Source organism: Grammomys surdaster, unplaced genomic scaffold (genome assembly GCF_004785775.1).
Source record: "Grammomys surdaster isolate TR1022 unplaced genomic scaffold, NIH_TR_1.0 100, whole genome shotgun sequence".
NCBI lineage: Eukaryota > Metazoa > Chordata > Mammalia > Rodentia > Muridae > Grammomys > Grammomys surdaster.
This window is the reverse complement of record NW_021604579.1, coordinates 12197896-12218941: the sequence shown is the minus strand read 5'-3', so window position 1 is coordinate 12218941 and position 21046 is coordinate 12197896. Positions and strand designations below refer to the sequence as shown.

The window sequence follows — 21046 nt, the reverse complement described above, 5'->3', positions numbered from 1 at the left end:
CTACAAGGATGGGTTCCCAGCCTGCCTGCTTACCTCATCTCATAGATAATACTACAACCGAGGTCTTCATACATGTCCCCATGGGCCTGTGGGAAAATTGCCCCGAGATGTATGCCCTCAAGTAGAATCCTTGGGTCAGGATTATTGATAAGTTCATCACTACTGACTAGTAACAGGTTCCTGTTCAGAACAGCTGCATCAATCTGTTGCCCCACCAGCCTTGCCCAGGGGTCCCTACACACTATGAAGAGTTTTCTGAAGTTGGCACCTGCTCATATATCCCTCTTCTCAGCACCCCGCCATGCCTCCCCACTGCCCTCTGGATGAAGTCTCCCTCCTCTGCAGTCTCCATGGCCTTGGGGCCTGGCCCTCACACCTCTCTTTTTCCAGGTTCCCTCTCACTGGGACTTTGAAGATGATCTTTGGTCCCATGTACCCTGCTCTCCACCCACAGATGACCAATTGTGGTCATCTTTCCAAACCTCCTTAAGAAGTCTCTTCTCTGGCAAGTCACTCCAACCTCTGGATGTCACAGTCCCCGGGCCTCCCTGCTGAGCTCCTCTCTGAAAAATTTCAACCTTAGAATCACTTCAACCTTCAAACCATTTGGATGTGGGACTGTCCTGCACACTGTAAGACATTTAACAGTGTGCCTGACACCTGGTCTTTACTCAGCAGGTGTTAGTAGCATTGACACTGTCAGGTGGCAACACCAAAAATGTCTCCAGATATTTTTGCATTACTATTTGGCAAACTGGGTGAAGAGTCAAAGGTGAGACTCAGAGACAGAATTCCCAAATATGCATGATGTCATAGGTGGGAAGAGTCTAGTCACTCTTTCCCTTTCCACAAGAGCCACCCAAATCATCACCCTTCTGCTCAAATCACCAGGGAAGGGGAAACTGAGATATCCAGGTGATTTCCTGAGTGGCTTTGGTCAATGCACTCCACTACTCTGAGCCTCAGGCTCCCGTTATACAAAGTGAACAAAACAGCCTGACGCATCTGTAAATGTCAAGTGAATCAGCACATGAAGGCCATGCTCTTTTCCCAGACTTGTCAGAGTGAGGGCTACACAGGGGCTCGGGGGTTCTCCCATGAGGAAGCCATCTCCACGGAGAGGTTGACCACATAGTGTTTACAGTGACCCGGCTGGGGCTTTTATCACTGCTTCAGAGACATCTTCCAGGAGGCCAATGCCTGCATGATCCAGGAGCGCCTTTGGTGGGAAGTGGGCAGGTTCTCACAGCTGGGGCTCCAGCGGTGCGTACTGGATGGGTCACACACCCATGAATCACCATATTGCAGTGGCCAAGAGTTCCGCCAGCAACTGGCCATAATTTGATCCTGAGCCTGGGCCGCATAGATACACACGGATGCTTCTGGATCATGTCTCAAGATCTCCAGAGCTGTGTTGGAGGAAAAGAAGAGATTGTTTAGACAAAGGTCCTCCCTAGGAAGAGTTCAGAACTCATCCTTTCTTCCCACCTCCTAGCCTTGGCTTAGACACCCTTCTGAAGCATCTTCCCAGCCTTTCAGATTGTCATATCTTTTGAAGCCTGTATGAAAATTCCACCTCATGTAGGAAGCATTCCTACATGAGGAACCAGCCTACCTCCCATCAGCTGTCTCGGTTGCAAAATGAACCCATGTCCTCTTAAGCATTTAAACTACAAACTCTGCACTAAATGGTTTGGGCCCTTGTTTTGGAGCCTTATTTGCTTAAATGAAGTTACAGGCTCCCCAGGGTGCTGCGCATTCTGCCTCTGGGTGACCTCCACAGTGGTTAACATTACACTCACTAGAGATAAGCCTTAGCACAGCAGAACTGAGCTGAAGACTCTTGCCCTGACACACAGCGATTCTCTTTTCCTGTTACGTACTGTGGTTCTGCTCGAGCTCCCACTCCCTCAGCATCTCACCAACCCAGGCTGACTTACTAGCTTTCACTTCATTCAGCCGCTCTTCAGTCATCATGTTCTCCATGCAGGGGACCAGGGACCCTAGATAATCCAAGAGGTGAAGGCATCCACCTTGATACCTGCTCCTCCCACCCTTGGACCAGATGACCTCAGAGAATCTGCCTGCCGTCTTCCAGCCCCATAAATGAGGGCCTGAAAGGCAAGCTTCATTATGATCTGAGGGCAGACTCTCAACAGGAGTCCCAGAAAGGTGTTGGTCCAGTGGTCAGGAGCAAACAGGACAACATAGATCCTGGATGCAGCTGACTGTCAGTGTCACCCTAGGCTAGGCCTTAGCCTCCTTGTCTGTGACATGGAAAAGTCCTGCCTCCCTGTCCAGCTTCCCCCGGGCTGAGCCAACAGTCTTGTACACCAGCCAGGCACAGATGTTAGGGATCTCTGAGGTGCTGAGACTCTAAGCATGCTGCTGCATCAGGTAGCTGCCCTGATGTCTCCTCAGCCACAGGACATCCTCAGCTCCCGCTGTCCTTGCTGTATGTACCTGCCTCCCATGGTGTCGGGGTCCTGGCTATACCCTGCCCCTCCCACCAAGCTTTTACTCATGTGTTTTCCTGGGTGATTCCTGTTTTGTCTTTGTATGTTCCCTTCAGAAAGTGGCTCTCCATGAAGTCTTTTCTGACCCTGATCCAGACTGAGCCTAGTGCTTGCCTAGAGTGTCTCAGAGTCTCAGTGACTTACTAGCTATATACACAGGGTCTATATACACTGGGTCTGTAAAGAAATGAGTCTGTATACACTGGCCTTTAACACTGGATCTGTATACACTGGGTCTGTATACACTGGCCTTTAACACTGGGTCTGTATACACTGGCCTTAAACACTGGGTCTGTATACATTGGCCTTAAACACTGGGTCTGTATACACTGGCCTTAAACACTGGGTCTGTATACACTGGCCTTAAACACTGGGTCTGTATACACTGGTTTTTACTTTACTTTTGATTTATGAATCCTATATTTACATATGTTCAGGATCTGAGTATTGAACTCAGGGTTTAATGCATGCTAAGCTTGTGGTCTATCACTAAGCAACATCTCCAGGCCCCGATTGTGCATCCTTTCTCCAACAAGATGATAAATTTCTTAATTTGGTATCCATTTTGGAGAATGGAGGGAGAGGGAACGTTTCAGATGATCCTAAATTTATATGCAAAATTTACATATCTATGCATTTTCTAGACAAAGTGTTTGCAATTTTCTTCTGAGCCTCACAAGAAGTCCCAAAGGAGGTAAGAAGTTCTATGTTCCAGAAGCTGACTGCAGGCAGAGGTGGGCACAGGCCTTGGCATTAGGTGTTAGAATTAATGTTTTTAGAAGTAGTTGGCTTGGAGCAAAATTGAAAGAAATCAGCATGTGAGGAGCTGCCTCTGATTAGCCCCTTTGTTCAGAGATATACCATGTGTACTAGGCCTTGCTCCTCTGTCCCAGCATTGGCCATGTTAGCAGTCCCTCCCCCACCCCTCTACATCCTACTCCCACCTACTCCATCAGCTCAACAAACCAATGAAGGGATGATGGGAGTGTGGATGAATAAGGGGGTGTACAAACAGATGGGTGGGTCAGAAAATGGATGGATAGGTGGATGGTAGATGGATAGATGGGTAGATGATTGACAGGAGTGGACATGTAGATATAAGGAGTGGATGGATGGATGGATGGATGGATGGATGGATGGATGGATGGATGATGGACAGAGGAGTGGATAGGTTGATAAAAGGATGGTAGAGTGGATTTTGTGGGAGGGTAGATGGAGTGGATAGATAGATGGATATGTTGATGGATAGATGGATGATGGATGAATAAGTGGATGGATGGATGGATTGATGGATGGATGGATGGATAAGTGGATGGATGAATTATGGATGGATAAGTGGATGGCTGGATAAGCAGACAGATAGATGGATGAGTAGATGGATAGATTAATAGATAAGTGGATAGATGGATAGATGGATGGATAGATAAGTAGATGGATAGATGGATGGATGGATGGATAGATAGATAGATAGATAGATAGATAGATAGATAGATGGGTGGTGGGTGGATAGAGTTTGAGAAAGATCAAATGAATTTAAAACATATATTAAAAGAATTATCATATTACAGAAGTCATCACCTCCAGGCCTCTCTGACTCTGGTGAAGGGACAGTGATTATTTGGACAGGGGAGAATGAAATTATAACATGATGAGTGTAGTATCGTTGTCTGGGAGAGGCAGCCTCAGATGCCATCAGAAGGGTCTTACCAAGAAGCCTGAACAAAGAGAATCTGAAATTGATCTGTCCCCCAGATATTGGAACTATGGGAAAGTCAGACAGGAGAACAGGCAGAGGCTTGGTGACAGGACTTGTTATGCCAGAACAGATTACCTATGAAGATGACAGAGGACTTCCGGAGAGAGGCCCGTGAATTCTTGGCATACTCCAGGCTCTGGCTGAGGAAAGTGAAGACGCTGTTTCCGTGAGAGCTCACCTAGAGCAAAGAGAAACCGCCAACGTGCTGGGCCTCAGAGCTTGTGGCAACTCTTCTGCCTGAAAGCACTGTACAGACCCCGACACCTAAACATTCCCACTGCCCAGATCTTTGCCCAGAAGGCCCATGGGGGCCAGACTTTATCTTTTTATCTATCCACAATTATCACTTCTAATGCCATGTCATCCCCGGGTCTCCTATCAACCCATCTCCCTGGTGTGATGGAAAAGTTTCACAGTACAGATCCCCACTAGAGATGACATGGGGAATTGCAGGAAAAGGGAAACTAGAACGGCTAGGATGAAAGACTGGAGCTGCAGAACAATGGGGGATAAGCTGACACTGCATGAGAATTTCTGTTGCAGAAAAGGGAGCCAGAAGGCAGGCATGGCGGCACATATCTATAATCCCAGCACTCAGGACAATGAGACAAGAGGATTATTGTGAATTCAAGGCCAGCCTGGGCTACATAGTGAGTTCCAGGCCAGGTTGAGATACATGGTAAGTCCATATTTCAAAAAGTTTTTAAAAGACCAGGCGTTGGTGGTGCACTCCTTTAATCCCAGTTCTTGGGAGGCAGAAGCAGGTAGATCTCTGTCAATCTGAGATTAGCTTGGTCTACAGGAGTTCCAGGACAGCCAGGGCTATACAGAGAAAGCTTGTCTCAAAACTAAAATAAAATAAGTTTTAAAAAAGAAAAGAAAGGGGAGACACGTTAGGCAGAAGATACAGTATAGGTAGGCTGGAGCTGTAACTCAGTGACAGAGTAGTTGCCTAGCATGCATGAGGTCATGGGTTCAATTTCTACCTACCCATACACACACAGGGTGGGGGGAGTACAGAAAGACTGCAAATAGATGATAGATAGATAGATAGATAGATAGATAGATAGATAGATAGATAGATAGATCTTCAGCAGCTTGGCAGCCATTGGAGGCATCTAGTGATTCAGAGGAGGGGGACCCTGGACAAGAAGTGAGAGATGGAGACAGATGTTCTGAAAGCTGGAGACAGACGTTCAAGACCCAATGGCTTATAGGCAGTAATGTGAACCACCAGTCAGAGTGTGGAGCAAAGGCCCCCAACCCCTTTATAGAGTCAGTGAACATACAGGAAGCACTCACAAGATACTTGCAAATTTTGGTCACTGTCTGTTGCTGGTTGTCCCAGGGCTTCTGGCTGTAAGCCCTTTTTGGCAACTCCCAGTTCATGAAGGAAGAGCATCGGAACAGTGTCTTCACACATTTCTACAGACCAATAAGAAGAAAATACCAGCAGTGTAGAATTCCAGGACAGTGGACATCCAGGGGAAAATGCTTTAAAAATTGGATGTGGGGGCTGATGAGATGGCTCAGTGGGTAAAGGAGCTTACCACTCAAGCCTGGAGACCTGAGTCCAGGCCCCAGAAACCATGTAACTCTCGAAAGAGAAAACCACCACCACCACCACCACCACCACTACTACACTACTACACACACACATGCACACACACACACACACACAATTTCTTTAATTGGATTTTGGAAAATGAATTCCTGTTTGAAATGTGCAAATAGAAGCACTGTAGAGGCTGGAGAGATGGCTCAGCTGTTAAGAGTACTGACTGCTCTTCCACAGGTCCTGAGTTCAATTCCAAGCAACCACGTGGTGGCTCACAACCATCTGTAATGAGATCTGATGTCCTCTTCTGGTGTGTCTAAAGACAGCTACAGGGTGCTCGTATACATAAATCAAATCTTTTTTTTTTTTTTAAGCACTGTCGCTCAGGGGTAGTGCTGGCCTTACCTGCATGGAACCTAGCTAAGGTTTCAATCCCCAGTATTGCAAACACACACACACACACACACACACACACACACACACACACACAGTAAATGACGAAAAGAAAGGTACAAGTGAAGATAGCTATTTGAAGGGGGTTCTGACCAAGATGCCTCTAGAAAGCACACCTGGATGGACATAAGTAACAGCTTTCCACGGACTGCCCCCAACCCTGGCTTGATTCTATAAAGGAGGTGCCCCTTCAGGGCCTGACAGCAGTGCCACTCTCACCTGGCTCACTTTGGCATTGCCCTCCTGTATGATAAACAGCAGGGGCATCAGCGTGTTGGTCAGCTGTTCCTCTACGCCTGGGGTGCGGGGTGTCCCGAGCTTCTTAACCACTTTCCCGTATATGTTGATGCAGGAAGCCCGCACCATTTCTCTTGCCTGGGACAAACAGGAGGCTCAGGTTGGGTGGGGGCCCTCTTGTCCAGGAGGAGGTACCATGACTTTCCTTTCCCTCATTCATAGGACCTTCTTGACACAGACAGAGAAGAGTCCAGGCCTCCTGCCAGGGCTGACATGGGTCAGCTCCCTCCTCACTGAACCTAAGGTAGGTGCTCACCATTCTGCCTAGCTAGGTCCCAGTATTCTTTTTTTTTTTTTTTTTTTTTTTTGGTTTTTTCGAGACAGGGTTTCTCTGTGTAGTTCTGGCTGTCCTGGAACTCACTCTGTAGACCAGGCTGGCCTCGAACTCAGAAATCCGCCTGCCTCTGCCTCCCAAGTGCTGGGATTAAAGGCGTGCGCCACCACCGCCCGGCAGGTCCCAGTATTCTAAAGATGCTTTTGTAGCAACTGAGAAAATTTCACCCTAGGCGAGACTGCCAAAAAAAAAAAAAAAAAAAAATGTTCCTTTAGGCTAACCAGTGGCTGTAAGTCCACCTTCTCTGGGAAAACGTCACAAAGTAGCTCCCCCCTGGAGAAGCAGCTGGGTTGAGGTGTCCCTTCCCCTAGTCTGGACCAGCTCTGCCCAGGCCCCATTTGTGGTGGGGTAGACGGGGGCAATATTGCAACCCAGGTAATGCCCTCCCTTATCCACTCCCGCTGCCTTACATCAACAAAGTGAGGCAGAAGAATCTGCAGCATCTCTACACGGACAGAGTTGTCCGTTAGCTTCCTGCCCTGCTCCTTGAAGATGGTCTTGAGGTCATGGACAGCCTCCACCACCAGCATCCCATCCATGCTCTTCAGGCTCTTCACCATGGAAGGCAGCAGGCCCTGTACCTTGGCCATCTGTGGGACAGAAGCACAGAGGAGCGTGTTCTGCCTAGGTCAGCAGGTAGGAGAGCCAATCCCCCATTCACCAAGAAGACCTGGGCGGCCCAACTCTCTTTTCACCTCCAGGCCCTGCCTGTACCTTGCTAACAGGTCTGAACTCCCTCCCTAGACCTCTGGATGTTCCCTGGAGCCTTCTTTGGTCTCCCTGATTCCCTGCAGCTGGGTTGCTGGAGGCTTATCCCCTCCACTGGGCCCAGGTGGATGACACCCTACATCTGAAGTTAGCCATCTGGGTCCATGTTACCCCTTCATCCCAGCTGTGTCACAAGCTGCATGGGTACCTAGTAGAGAAAAACGGGCAGTTTCTACAATGCTACACTTAAACCACACTTCTAGGCTTCAGTCTCCTGATGTGTAAGGGAAGAATAATTATTGCCATTCTATACATTGCCTATAGGGAAACTGTGCAAAATCTAGATCAGGAAAAGTTGAAAAACAATACAATACATAGGATTGTGATGGCAAATTTATTTTATAGACGGGACCACTGAGGGTAGGCAGAGATAGACTCAGATTCCAGCCACCAGCATCTGAGAGACTCTAACAACTGAGCAGCCCAGGAGCTGACAGGGACTTGGCTCTCCTCAACCCTTCACTCACCTTCTCAGATTTACGTGCCAGGATGACCAGGCCCCGGATGGACAGCACCTTCATGATGGGGTCACGGTGGCTCAGGCCTTCCACCATCCGCCCCAGGGAGTATTCCTCAGGGATGCGATGCACCTGCTCCATGCGGAACAGCTGAGAGAGCAGACGGCATTGACTCCTGAGCTGAGGGGTGCATGGCCCACTGTCTCCCTAGGACTCTGAGGTGTTTCTCTCAGCACCCCCCTCTGTCTCTCTCTGTGTCTCTCTCTGTGTGTCTCTCTCTCTGCCTCTCTCTCTCTCTCTCTCTCTCTCTCTCTCTCTCTCTCTCCCTCCCTCCCTCCCTTTCTCCCTCCCTCCCTCTCTCTCTCTCTCTCTCCCCTCTCCATCGCCTGGCTCCTAGCCCCACCTGCCTCTCTGGCCTCCCTCATCCTTTGTACACCCTGCTGACCACACACCTACACTAGCCCACTATCTTCCACCATTCCTCAATGACTGGGCCAGTTTGTCCCTTCTGCACTAGCAGGACCCCCTTACACTAGGGCAGCCATGTCTGCTCTCACTCCCACACCTTGCACGGCTTCTTTTAAAACTCAGCTCCAGGTTCAACACTCTTCCATGAGTCCCAGGAACCCTGGACATATTCCTGAGGTAACAACTAGGAATCTCAGCGCTCAGTCTGCCCTCCCATCCCCGTAGACAACCACAGACTTCCTATAGGATGAACACTCAGCCAATTCTCTTTGAGCCATCACTCAACCTAAGCCTTGGGGTAGAACATGTGTTTGTTAGACGAATCAAGTCCAACACAGAGTTTGGCTCCTCCCCTTCTGAGGATTGCTCCACTTCTGTGTCCCCATTGTGGGGTAGCGCCATCATCCACACCCATTTTCTGCCTCACACCCTCCCTTCTTTCCACAGCAATAGGATTTGGTTCTCGCTACATCTCTATCTCCATGGCTGACAACCACTGCCACCACGGAGAGCCACATCTAGGAGATGGGACGAGAGAAGCTGGTGAGGAGGGCAGGATCACCAGCTAACCAGAGGAGAGGGAAGGGAGGAAGGACCACACCAGTGCTGGCTTCACACTGGTGCTAGCTTCTGCATATCCACGCAAGCTACTCAGGCCTACTGTACCCCAAGCTGTGAACCAGGCCTGAGACACAGAAAAATGGCTTCTATCTCTTTTATTTACAATGTTGGAAACCAGACTCAGGGCCTCACATGTGCCAAGAAAGCCCTCTACCAGCGAGCCACACCCCCCACACCGCCCACACCGCCCACACCGCCCACACAGCATTGATAATGAACTTGGTTTCTGAGTCAGGATCATGTAGCTCGCACTGGACTGGATTTTACCACAATAAGCAAAGGGAGAGAGGCATGGGAAGAGTTAGAGCCAAAGGTGTGGGTTTGAACCCTGGATCTGCCATTTGGGCCTTTGGGAAGACACACAGTGCCTCCTCTGAATGGAGCCATGGACTCGTATCTAAGTTATGAAATTTGAAGGAGGATAAAATAGGGGGAGGATGTAACGAGTCAGTTAGTGGAAAGCTCTAAGAGCAAGCGGGGAAGACAGTGCTCAGTAAACATCAGCCATTCCTGTGCACGTGCAGCCTTCTGCTGTGGGCCTTCCTAGCTCCTGTCTGCTCTCCTGAGCCTGCCCAGCACGTCCTGCCAAGCTAACTCTGATTATGTTGCTTCCTTCATGACACTCTCCCTGGGGCCCCTCCCTCCAGACTCCTATTCTCCCATGACGTGCCCCCAGCTTACTGAAAGTCATGCTATGGCACCTCTCATTATAACTGGATGTTCTCTGTCTTCCTGCCATACTGAGAACATATTGCCTCAAGGCCGGGTTGGAATCAAGTTCACTTTTGCACAACTGGGGGCTGACACACGGTGGTGCCCAGCATAGGTTAACGGGTGCCTGGGGTCTTGGGAGTCTGGAAAGTGGGATGAAAGGGTGGAAAGGAGACACAGGAGACAGACCAACAGAGCCTTCATTTTGAAGAGAAATTAAGGTCCTGCAAAGGCTTTGGAAACTGCAAAGTGCTGTTTCCCAGGAGAAATGACCATGCTGTGACCCAAGGCCCTGACTAACCCTCACCAGGCTCGCAGGGCCCCAGAACGTACCTCCACAAAGAAGGCGGTGGCTGTGATCTTGTGTCTCTCATCACCTCTCTCCAAGAGCGGGATGAGCAGGTACAGGATACGACACAGCTCCTGGCAGGAGTAGTGAACCATGGCCCTAGGGAGGAGCAGACTCTCAGGTCCCAGTCCCACACGGCTGGCCACTGGAGGTCTGAGGGTGACAATGCAGACCCTGGCCAGCCAGTGTCACCTTGGGTTCCTGTGACCGAGCCTTTCCCCTAGGGGGCTAGCTCAGTTACTTGTGTGAGCGGGTGTCCATGTGTATGTGAGTGGGTGTGCATGTGTATGTGAGTGGGTGTGCATGTGTGAGTGGGTGTGCATGTGTACATGAGTGGGCATGCGTGCATAAGTGGGTGTGCATGTGTACGTGAGTGGGTGTGCATGTGTATGTGAGTGGGTGTGCGTGCATAAGTGAGTGTGCATGTGTGAGTGGGTGTGCATGTGACCATGAATGGGCATGCATGTGTATGTGAGTGAGTGTACATGTGTGAATGGGTGTGCATGTGACCGTGAGTGAGTGTGCATGCCACAGTGCTCATGTAGAGGTCAGAGGACACTAGTGGGTGTTGGGTTTTGCTTTCCATCATATGGGTCCAGGGAATTGAACTTAGGTCAGCAGCCTTGGCAGCAAGTGTCTACCCACTGAGCCATCTCACCAGGACAAAAAGAGGAGCTAACTACATCATTTCAGGGATCTATGAGCTCAAGGAAACATTACAACCAAGTTTGCCTCCCAAGAGTAAATGTCATTTTTCACACTGGTGGTGCCCCCCTATTAAGAGGACAGTATTCCACAAAGCTGCAGAGAAAAGGTGAGAGAAGAAAAGAGCCATCATACAGAGATGCAAGCCTAGGTCTGTTTGAAGATCTGAAGGGTCCATCCTGCCCCAGGCTGCACCACCCTACCCCACTGAGGTACCGCACCTCACCTTGCCAACAGGGACACTCCCCGGTAGTGGCTCTCCAACTGGCCCATGAGCTCCCAGCCACCCTGCTCCTCCAGAAACGTGGACTCGTAAGAACAGCCCATTTTCAGTAGCAGGGTTTTCACCACCTTCACCATCCAGCTGCCAAGACAAGGGGGTAAAGTCTTCTTTGGCCAATGCTACCATTGATCTCCAAGAGCTCCCGTCCACCACACTACTGTTAGCAGTGAGCACTGGGTCCACAGAGGAACTCCTTACAAGGAACACATCACTCTCAGAACATGAAAAGAAACAGAAGAAAATCCCCTTCCACTCTCCCTTTCTGGGGACTTGCTTATTGGAGGAGCTAGCTGGCTGGCCAAGTTTCTTTGGCGTCCTAGGTCTTACCTCTCCCCTTTTCCATTTCCCATTAAGCCATGACTGTCTGGCCAGCCTATGGGACAATCCTCTCTGCTCTCCTGGGCACTCAGTCTCCTGCCAGTGCCTGAGTCCCTTTTTGCCTCAGGACCCTTCTCGTATGCCTCCCATCTGGATGCCTAGTAGAAGAGCCCGGGGAGTCACACGCAGGCAACTGAGCAGAGCTCAGAGGTTCTGAGTGAGCTCGGGGAGCCTCAAGGTTTCTGCCTCCTGTTTAAAACCAACTGGATTTCTAACCCAGCCTATTGTCACTTTAGGTGGGACGTCACGGACCATGTACTGATAGGCTACAATCTGAGAAAGACCTCTAGAGGTGGTGTGTACTCATTCTAGTGTACATGGTGCTTGCTGCCTGCAACACACTGGGCTGTCCTTCAGTACTAGAGAAACCACCAGTGTTGGAACATGGTCCAAGAATACAGTCGTGTAAGGAGAATGCCGAGTGCTCAGGAGAAAACAAGTCAAGAGTCTTGTGACCTCCACTTCTTCAGAACACGGAATTATTCTTGGAATGTGTTTTCATGCTCCTCCCAGGTGTAGCAGGTAGAGTGAGCTTACTTGAGATTACTCATTATTGCTCGATGTTTTTATTCAAGTAAATGCTTAAATTATCCTGGATACGCCTTTGTTGATACATGCAGCTTGTTCTTGTGATTGCATATAGCTTGAACTCAGGAGAACTTTACTCATGTGATCTTTCTTAACCCTCAGAGGAGAAACTGTCTGATGCTCTGAATAAAGTTGGCTATTGCATGAGATTTTAGTCCACCTTTATCGGCTCCCTTCTCCCAGGTCCCACTGTCTTTAGAGCATTAAACACACCACCAACAGACTCAGCCTTTCATGGACCAAAACACCACCAGAGGCTCATAATTGTGATTATAAACTGTTAATGGATAATGGATGGAATCATTCCCCCAGAAACCTAAACATTTACTTGAAGAGTCTGTGATGTTTTTGTAGACACGGCTCCCATGGCACTGAGAGCTGCTAGTTTTGGAGATTCAAGACAAATTTGAAGCCAGACTTGGTGGCAGAGATCTGAAATCCTAGCACTCAGGAAGAAGAGGCAGAAGGGCCAAAGTCAAGGACAGCCAGAGCTACAAAGTGAGACCCTGTCTCAAAATGTCAAAGGCAGAGCGTATGATGGAGTACTTTCAAATATGCAAGGCCTGTTCTCCCTTGAAGATACTAAGAGAAGACCCTTTGCATCGTGCACCAGTTTCCTTGCTTGGAGAAGCACCTTCTCTCTCCTCCAAAGCTGCTTCCTGTCTATAACTCTATCCTTAAAGACTGCTCTTCCAAATAAGGTCAGTCACAGGTTCCAGGTGGCTGCATCTTTGGGGCCACTATTCTACACGCAGGCACCATCTTGGGGCTCTTTGGTCCCATCAGCCTGGCACTTGACTCCTCTGCTTTTGTTACCTCCTAGGCTGTGGCTGTGTTGAAGTAGGGTGGGCTGTTACCATGCTATGATAAGATGGGCTATAACTGCATCATAGGTGAGTTGATACCATGCTTGTAGGTTGGGTTCGCTATCCAGTGCTGTGGAAAGAGTGAGCTGACACTGGACTATGGATAGGTGAGATGTCCCTGGTCGGTGGGGTAGGTGGACTGTCACCATGTTTATGGGTCAGATAGGTAGGCACTCTGGCTTCCTTCCAGTGGCCCTGTGTCTTAGCTGAGTTAAAAACCTTTCTCTTGGAGGTCATGGCCTTCCTCACTCTAAGGAAAGGAGGCTTCCCTCTGTCTTCTTCCTCCCCCTGTGGCTGCAGCACCTCTTCCACTCTTGCTCAGTTTTCCAGAAACCAAACAGCCCTAGTGAGCACAGGGGAGCTGAAAGCAGGCACGTAGATGGTAGGCGTCTCTCTAGGGGAGGGTCAGGCTTTAGTTCTCACAATGGTTAGGCAGAAATCAGACACCCAGCTCTTAGGGGGCAGGAAAAGACCAGCCAAGAACTTAGTTACCAAAACCAGAGCATAAATGATAGATATAGATAGATAGATAGATAGATAGATAGATAGATAGATAGATACATACATACATACATACATACACAGATACATACATACATAGATACATAGATACATACATACATAGATATATACATAGATACATAGATACATACATACATAGATACATAGATACATAGATACATACATAGATACATACATAGATACATCTCCATCTAAGGCCTCTAACACAGCTTGTCCTTTGCCCTTCTAAATATGCTTCTGTAGGTACAACACACAGAGGGACAAGAAAGGGGAAGTGACGAGTGCACCATGCAAAGCATTTAACTTTTTGAATGACAAAAAAGAGAGAGAAAAATCTCAAGTTAAGTGACCAAATATAATATAAACAACAGAGTTGATTTTAATGCAATAAATTCTCACAAATTAATAGGAGAAGTGAAAAAATTAATTTAAAAAGTTACTAAAAAAATATCCCCAGCAGTCATACATGAATGGGCAAAGGGCAAGGGCAACTTGCTCATATAAATGGAAATACAAACACCATTTAAATCTCAGCTTCATTCAAATGAGAGAAATGAAAATTAAAACTCCAGCACAGGCACACACACACATGCACACACACCCATGTATGGGTGCACATACATGCATGGGTGTGCACATACACATGCACACACACATGCACTCATACACACATATGTACAGGTGCACACACACATGCACACACACCCATGTACAAGTGCACACATATGCATGGGTGTGCACACACATACAAGCACATGCACACATATACATGCACACACACACACATGCACATTCACACATCCATGCACGGGTGCCCACACGTACACATACACATGCACATACACACATACAGGTGCACACACACATACATATGCACACACACACACATGCACTCACACACACATATACATGCACATACACATATACACTCACACCCATGCACAGGTACACATGCACGCACATACACATGCATATACACGCACACATTCACACACACACAAACACCTGCATGCAATACATCAAGTGTGGTGGTAGAACCTGCCATCCCAGCACTCAGGATTTCAGACAGGAGAATCATGACTCCTTTTAGATTTTGTCTCAAAAAAGCAAAAACCAAATCCATCTTTTGCATCTTTAGCAATGATAGAAATGTTCTGCAATGCACTGCCCTAGAACAGATGTAGGGATGTAAGCACTGGCACAAGCCATGAGCACTGGCAAGTTCCAGCTGTGGAAGCGTAGTGTGGCTCCAATAACGTGTGTTTCTGGTGGCAGGGGCAGGATAGCTCAGTTAGTAGAGAATGCTTATCCAAAATGAACAAAGCCCTAGATTTGATCCATAGAACCAAATAAACTGAGCACGGTGGTGTGTGCCTGTGATCTCAGTGACTAGGAGGTAGAGACAGGAGGATCCCAAGTTCAAGATCATTCTCAGCTTCATAGCAAGCTTGGGGCCAGCCTGGACTACAGGAGATCCTATTTTTTAAAAAGGAGGGTATGTTTACTTCCTTTTCTGGTTCTAGAATTAATGTCTATAGGTAAGATGTTTGAGGGCCCTTTGCTGGGGGTCTCTCTCTGCTGCAAGCACAGCGGGGTTTAGAGATGATGGGGCCTACCGTACAGGTACGAAGAGAGGAGGCTGTGTGTCATCCTTGGAATCCTTTCGAGGTGCCACGCGGCTGGGTAGGTTGAGGCCAATGTGATAATGGACCTGAATGAGCAGGGCCAGGAGCAGCTGAGGGTAGATGCGCCTCACACGGCCCACACAGCTGTTGACGGACAGGAGCTCACACAGGCCACTGGCTGCCTAGGAGTGGAGGGGAGGCCAGTGGCTTGACCCAGTCCATCCTCCCAGTGCTCGCTGCTAGCTGAAGCCTCTCTTATTGCTCTGAGAGACAGAGACTGGTTCTCTAATCCAGCCTAGAAAAGCATGGCTCCTACCCGCTCTGGAAGATGGGACCCTAAAAGCAAGCATGTGTGCTGAGTAGGGTGAATGAGGAGGAAGGCCGTGGGGGGGGGGGGTCTGGTCCTCACCGCCAGGGGCACAATGGAGGCCCGACCCTTCTTGGTTACAGGCTTCTCTTTCAGGCTAGTCAGGAGCAGATCCAGCAGGTCTCGGACATCACAGCTGGGCTTTCGAAGTATCAGCTGTCTCCACATCTCTGCCCCGTTGCTATGGAGGAAGGAGGATAATACTGCCTAGAGCAGGGGCCCCCTGACGCCAAATGGTTTCAGGGCTGGGGTGCAGTGCTAATGATATGATGTTTGTGAGCATGCCCATGAAAACACTCTCCATGAGGCAGGAGGTTGACAGTGATTGAAAACCTTATTTCCAGGTCTCAGACCATGTGTTTTGTTCTTGTATTACTGCAGCAAGCACTCATTAGAGCGGACATCATGCACTAGGCAGGCACTAAGCAAATCACTGCAGATACTTAGAAATGCTCAAAGTCACCACCTTCTCTAGAGAGGGTTATTCCCATTTTACAGAGGCAGAATGGAGGCTCGGGGAGGTAAAAACCATCAGCCCAAGGTACTGCTGCTACTACTACTGAGCTGCAAAATGTGACTGCATCCAATGTCTCCAAAGCTGCCTCCAGGAGCCAGAGCTGAAGCCACAGAGCCCTTCGGGGGCCTGGCTCTCGCCCTTATCACAGACACCCAGGAAGCACAACTCCTGGCCCTTTGCAGGAAGCTACCCACACAAGAGAAGCAAGCAGCACCAGGATAGATTCCTGCTGTAGGCAGCTGACCGTGAGCTAAAGGGTTAATGAAACCTTTTGCCTGAATACAGGAGCATCTGAACCTTCCACTCGCTTCCCAGCTCTGTTCCCCTGGAAACCCAATAAAGATAGTATTTCAACTATGTTGCTAGGCAACGTTGCTTATGGTAAAAATGGTTATGTTTATGGCTGCTTGGTACATCACATCTAGATTAGGAGGAACTACCAATTAACTGTAAGAACCAATGGGACAGCTACAGCATGGAGCTCCCCAGGGACTGTGACCCTTGTAGCTGGGCTAGTTTCTGAAGTGAGGCAGAAAACAAGGCTCGTGTAGGAGATTCTGGTCCCTGTGACTCCCCTGGGTCTCCTCCTCTCCTGGGAAGCTAGCTTCCTGACCCAGGACTGAGATCCGAAGAGGAAAATGAGGCATGTAGGGAATAAAAGGGAAGGGGGCCCTGGATCTCAGACCCACAAAGGGAGCATCAAGTCAAGTCAGGGCATCAAGCCCTGGGAATCTAATGACTGTTAGTGGAGCACAAAAGCAGCCCCCTGGGGCTATGGCTTAGTGGTAGAGCACTTGGATAGCATGGCCCTGGGTTTGCTATCATGCAAGATAAGAAAGAAAAAGCCCTAAGAAAGAAAAAAATGAGGAGGAGGAGGAGGAGGAGGAGGAGAAAGAGGGGAAAGAGAAGAGGAAGAGGAAAAGGAGGAAGAGAAGGAGGAGGAAGAGGAAGAGGAGGAGGAAGAGGAGGAGGAAGGGGAGAAAAATTCCCTAATGTAATTCCAGTACCTGAAAAGAGGAGGCAGGAGGATTGCTATGAGTTTGTGGCCAGCCTGAGCTACATAACGAGCACACCCCACCCTCTCTCCCTTTTCCTCTCCCTCTCCATCCCCCGCCCCCCCCCCCACACACACACATAGGAAGAGGGAGAGGGAAAGTGGGCGAGAGATGGGAGGGAGGGAGAGAGGAGGCTCCCTCTGGTGGGCAGCTATAATGGCTAACTTCTTAGGCTCTATAGCAGGCCCTCAGGGTCCCCGCTGATCTTGGCTCTGACTGACATGTCTGTTCCTATTAGCACACACCCCTCTTGCACAGTTTTGCATATGACCCCACATTTACTCAGAGACAACCATCCTAAGTGGCCGCTTCCCTGATTCATTTATTTAAAGAGAGGATGGGCTGACAGGCTGTGTCCAACAGGCTCAAGGGAGAAAGACATGTACACCACTTATCATCTGGCCAGCCTCCTCTCCATCCCAGGCACAGACCTGCATGGAGACAGTGAGCCAGGAGCTGCCTGCTCACACTGTGGGACAGTTTTTCCTACAGGAAAACTGAGGCCCAGAGAGGGTATATGAGCTACCCAACACCAACACCACCATTAAAGAACTCCAGGCTTTTGGAGTTAGTTGAACTTGAGCCTAGATCCCTCAGTCTATGCCTCAGTGGGTATGGAGGCCAAGAAACATTTCCACATCTGTAGAACAGGGCTGCATCGGGAATGAGACACTCTGGGCATTCAGTACAGATCCAGCAGTGCTGAGAAAGTGCTTACTGGCTGTCATAAGTACCACAGACTGTAGAGGGGGAAGGGGAGGACAGTAATTGTCTGGGTAGAAAGAGTATCTCAGCCCAGGACAAGGCTGCCTCAACCCTTTAAGATGTATAGGGTGGGAGTCTCCTTGCTTGGTACCTGTCCAGTGGAAGGGGACACATGAGCAGAGCCACCACAACCTCAGTCATGAAGGAGCTGGCCAGGAAGGAGATGGGCAGCAGGGCCACCTCACGCGCCCGAGGCTCCTGAATATGGCTCAGTTGCATGTAGATGCCCTGCATGATTTCTGGGATCTGGAGAGAGCCGTGAGCAGGTTTCAGGAAGGCCCATTGGAAAAGCAGAGAGAGAGAGGCATGAGGCACATGGGTAGATGAGAGAAGGACTTAGGATAGAGTAACAAGAGGGGATCAAAAAGGCAGGGGAAGGAGGCTCAATGCTGGAGGGGAGTGGGAAGGGAGATGTGCCAGGGGCCTGCTGCTCCCCTGTGAGTGACCTCCCCAGTCCTACCAACCGTCTGGTTCTCTCAGGGGTGGTACATACTCCTTCCTAGCCCACTGCTCAGCTCTAGCCCTGTCCAGGCAGGAAGACTATCCCAGGATGAGCAGGCTTTTGGGGATGAGGCTCTCTCCCAGGCCTGATGATATCCCAGCCTCTGCTTCCAAGAGGCCTTACCACCTCCAGCGCCCTGTGGCGGTACCACTCCAGCACTGAGCTGAGCATGACCTCAGAAGCCAGCTGCATCATCTCGCCGGAGTCCTTGCCCTGGACCTCAGAGATGTCCTTCAGGCCTTCCAAGGCTGCTAGCAGCAGGTCCCTTACCTGCTGAGGCCCCAGGAAGTCTCCAAATTCCTGAAACATAGATGCACAGGCATTGATGCTGCTACCATCTTGTGCCTGGGAGAAGAGTCATGGGCTAGACTAGTGGTTCTCAACCTTCCTAATGCTGCAAGCCTTTAACACAGTTCCTCACGTTGTGGTGACCCCCAGCCATAACATTATTTCTTTGCTACTTCATTACTGCAATTTTGCTACTGTTATGACTCATAATGCTAATATCTGATATGCAGGACATGTGTGACCCCCAAAGGGGTCATGACCCACAGGTTGAGAACCACTGGGATAGAACAGAGGCGGGAGGAGGACACCCAGGAATGCTGGACAACTGGGGAAGGTGTCCTTTCTGGGATGCTTCCTAGTGATCTTCCTAGTAGCAGCCCCAGTTCCCTCCCGTCCTGGCTGGGAGCCGGGACTGCTGGTAGTCACCGCGATGACACGCAGAATGTTCTGGCACGGGCTGACAGGGTTGTAGGGCCCCAGGAAACGTTTGTTGTTCTCATATAGCTCCTTCTTGTTCGTCTCTTCCTTGTTCTTGGTCCCTGCAGGGGAAGGAACTTTCTGAGGAACCCTGACCAACCGGTGCTTTAAGCTGTGCGCTAAGCCCACTTCACCAGCACAGTCCGTTTTCACATAATGAACATATGCAGATAGCTAGTACCCAAGAAGACACAACACAAACAGCACTCCGGAACCCCCTCCTCTGGCCCCTCTCGGCACCCAGGGAAACCTCTACCCTGGTTTCTGAACCCCCTAGGTAGAGTTCTTCTCTTTTGGACTTCTCATTCATGGAGGCACGTGACATTACCCCGTGTCTGGTTCCACCCTGCAGCACCTCACTAGCTCTCGTTCATTCTCAGTGTGGAGCGGCTTTCCACGGGAGGGCCTGCAGTGTGAATGCCTGTCTTACTTGCCACACGCCTCTGGCTGCTTCCAGCCCCCTGAACAGCACTGTTGTGAACACGTAACATGTCTCCCGGTGAATCTATCGATGCTTCTGCCAAGGATGCGCCAGGAGAGAGCTCACTGGCTCACAGTAGGCACAGGCTCACCCCCACAAGATATACAAGCCAGTTTCCCAGCCCTGTTTCCACCTGCAGTGTGAGAGTTCCTGCTGCTTCAGCCCAAGGCATTATCTGTCTCATTTTGTTATTGCTATTTTGGTCTGCAGGATCAGACAACAAACAAAAAAACAAAAACAAAAACAACAACAACAAACCAGGTTCTCACTATGTAGCACTGACTGCTCTGAAATTCATTCTATAGACCAGGCTGGTGCTGAACTCACAGAGAACCACCTGCCTCTGCCTCCAGAGTGCTGGGATTAAAGGTGAGCCTCCTCCTCCTGCCTCCTCCTTTCAGTCCTGAGATGGAACCCAGGTCCTGGCACAAACTGGACAAGCAGTGTGACCGCTGAATGTCCACAGCTTTGCAATACAATTTTTAGGTTGAGATGTTATTGTGTTGGTGTCCGAATTTTTATTGTTGCTTTTGTTTGGTTTTGTGTATACACAGAGGCTCACATAATCCAGGCTGGCTTCAAACTCCCTATGTGGCTGAGGATGGCTTGAACTCCTGAGCCTTCTGCCTCCACCCTCCGAGTGCTGAGGGAGTGCACTACCATTTCTAGCTCATATTATTTGGTTTTAGAGGCAGGGTCTCTCATCCAGCATGGCCTCACACCTCCCATCCAGTGCTAGGATTGCCACCATGTGCCACCAGACCTGGCAGTGGCAAGAGCATTTGAAAATGTCTGCCTGTTCCCTCAGAGCTTATCACTTGACTTCTTCAGTGCTTTCCTTGTTTATTTTTGCCTATTGTCTGTCTCTTGGCAACAAGAAGGTAAGCCAAAGGGAGGGGTGCTTAATGGATCTCTTTTCAAAACTGTGTCCCCAGATCTAGAGCAGGCCCTGGTACAGAGGAGGGCCTCCAGGTCGTCTGTGGAAGGAAACACATTTAGGGACTATGCCCGAATCAATGTCAGGCCTGAGTCTCACCTGGATCCACTCAATCTACACAAAGCCTGGGCCTGAGAAAGGCTCACGGGGGCAGTGTGAGCACACAGAGCATGCTTTATCGACAGGGAGGGAACTGGCACTCTGTGAACAGGCAGAGCCAGCTCCAGTCACAGCCCTTCACTTTCCACAGATGGCCAACCCAAACTAATGCTCTCTTCCTCCAGTGTCACTGTGGCCTGGGGGCTCTTCCAAAGAATACAAGGCACTCAGCCCAACCTGAATAGCAGCAGGACAGACCATACTCAAAAACATTAAAAATGACTCCGTGTCCACTGAATGTG

At 49.5% G+C, this 21046-nt stretch overlaps 1 protein-coding gene across 1 annotated transcript in view; it reads right to left on the bottom strand.

Annotated features, from left to right (window-relative positions):
- Positions 1-1164: 1164 nt before the first annotated feature.
- Mroh7 (maestro heat like repeat family member 7) overlaps positions 1165-21046 on the bottom strand; it is a 36771-nt gene continuing 16889 nt past the window's right edge. The window contains exons 9-22 of the mRNA XM_028788182.1: positions 19177-19289; positions 18586-18762; positions 18052-18206; positions 15666-15804; positions 15248-15438; positions 11221-11358; positions 10274-10388; positions 8150-8290; positions 7325-7504; positions 6503-6658; positions 5575-5697; positions 4348-4450; positions 1941-2003; positions 1165-1409 (exon numbers count right to left, since the gene is read on the bottom strand). Of these exons, the coding sequence (XP_028644015.1) occupies positions 1165-1409; positions 1941-2003; positions 4348-4450; positions 5575-5697; positions 6503-6658; positions 7325-7504; positions 8150-8290; positions 10274-10388; positions 11221-11358; positions 15248-15438; positions 15666-15804; positions 18052-18206; positions 18586-18762; positions 19177-19289 (2039 nt within the window). The remainder of the gene's footprint in view (positions 1410-1940; positions 2004-4347; positions 4451-5574; positions 5698-6502; positions 6659-7324; positions 7505-8149; positions 8291-10273; positions 10389-11220; positions 11359-15247; positions 15439-15665; positions 15805-18051; positions 18207-18585; positions 18763-19176; positions 19290-21046) is intronic.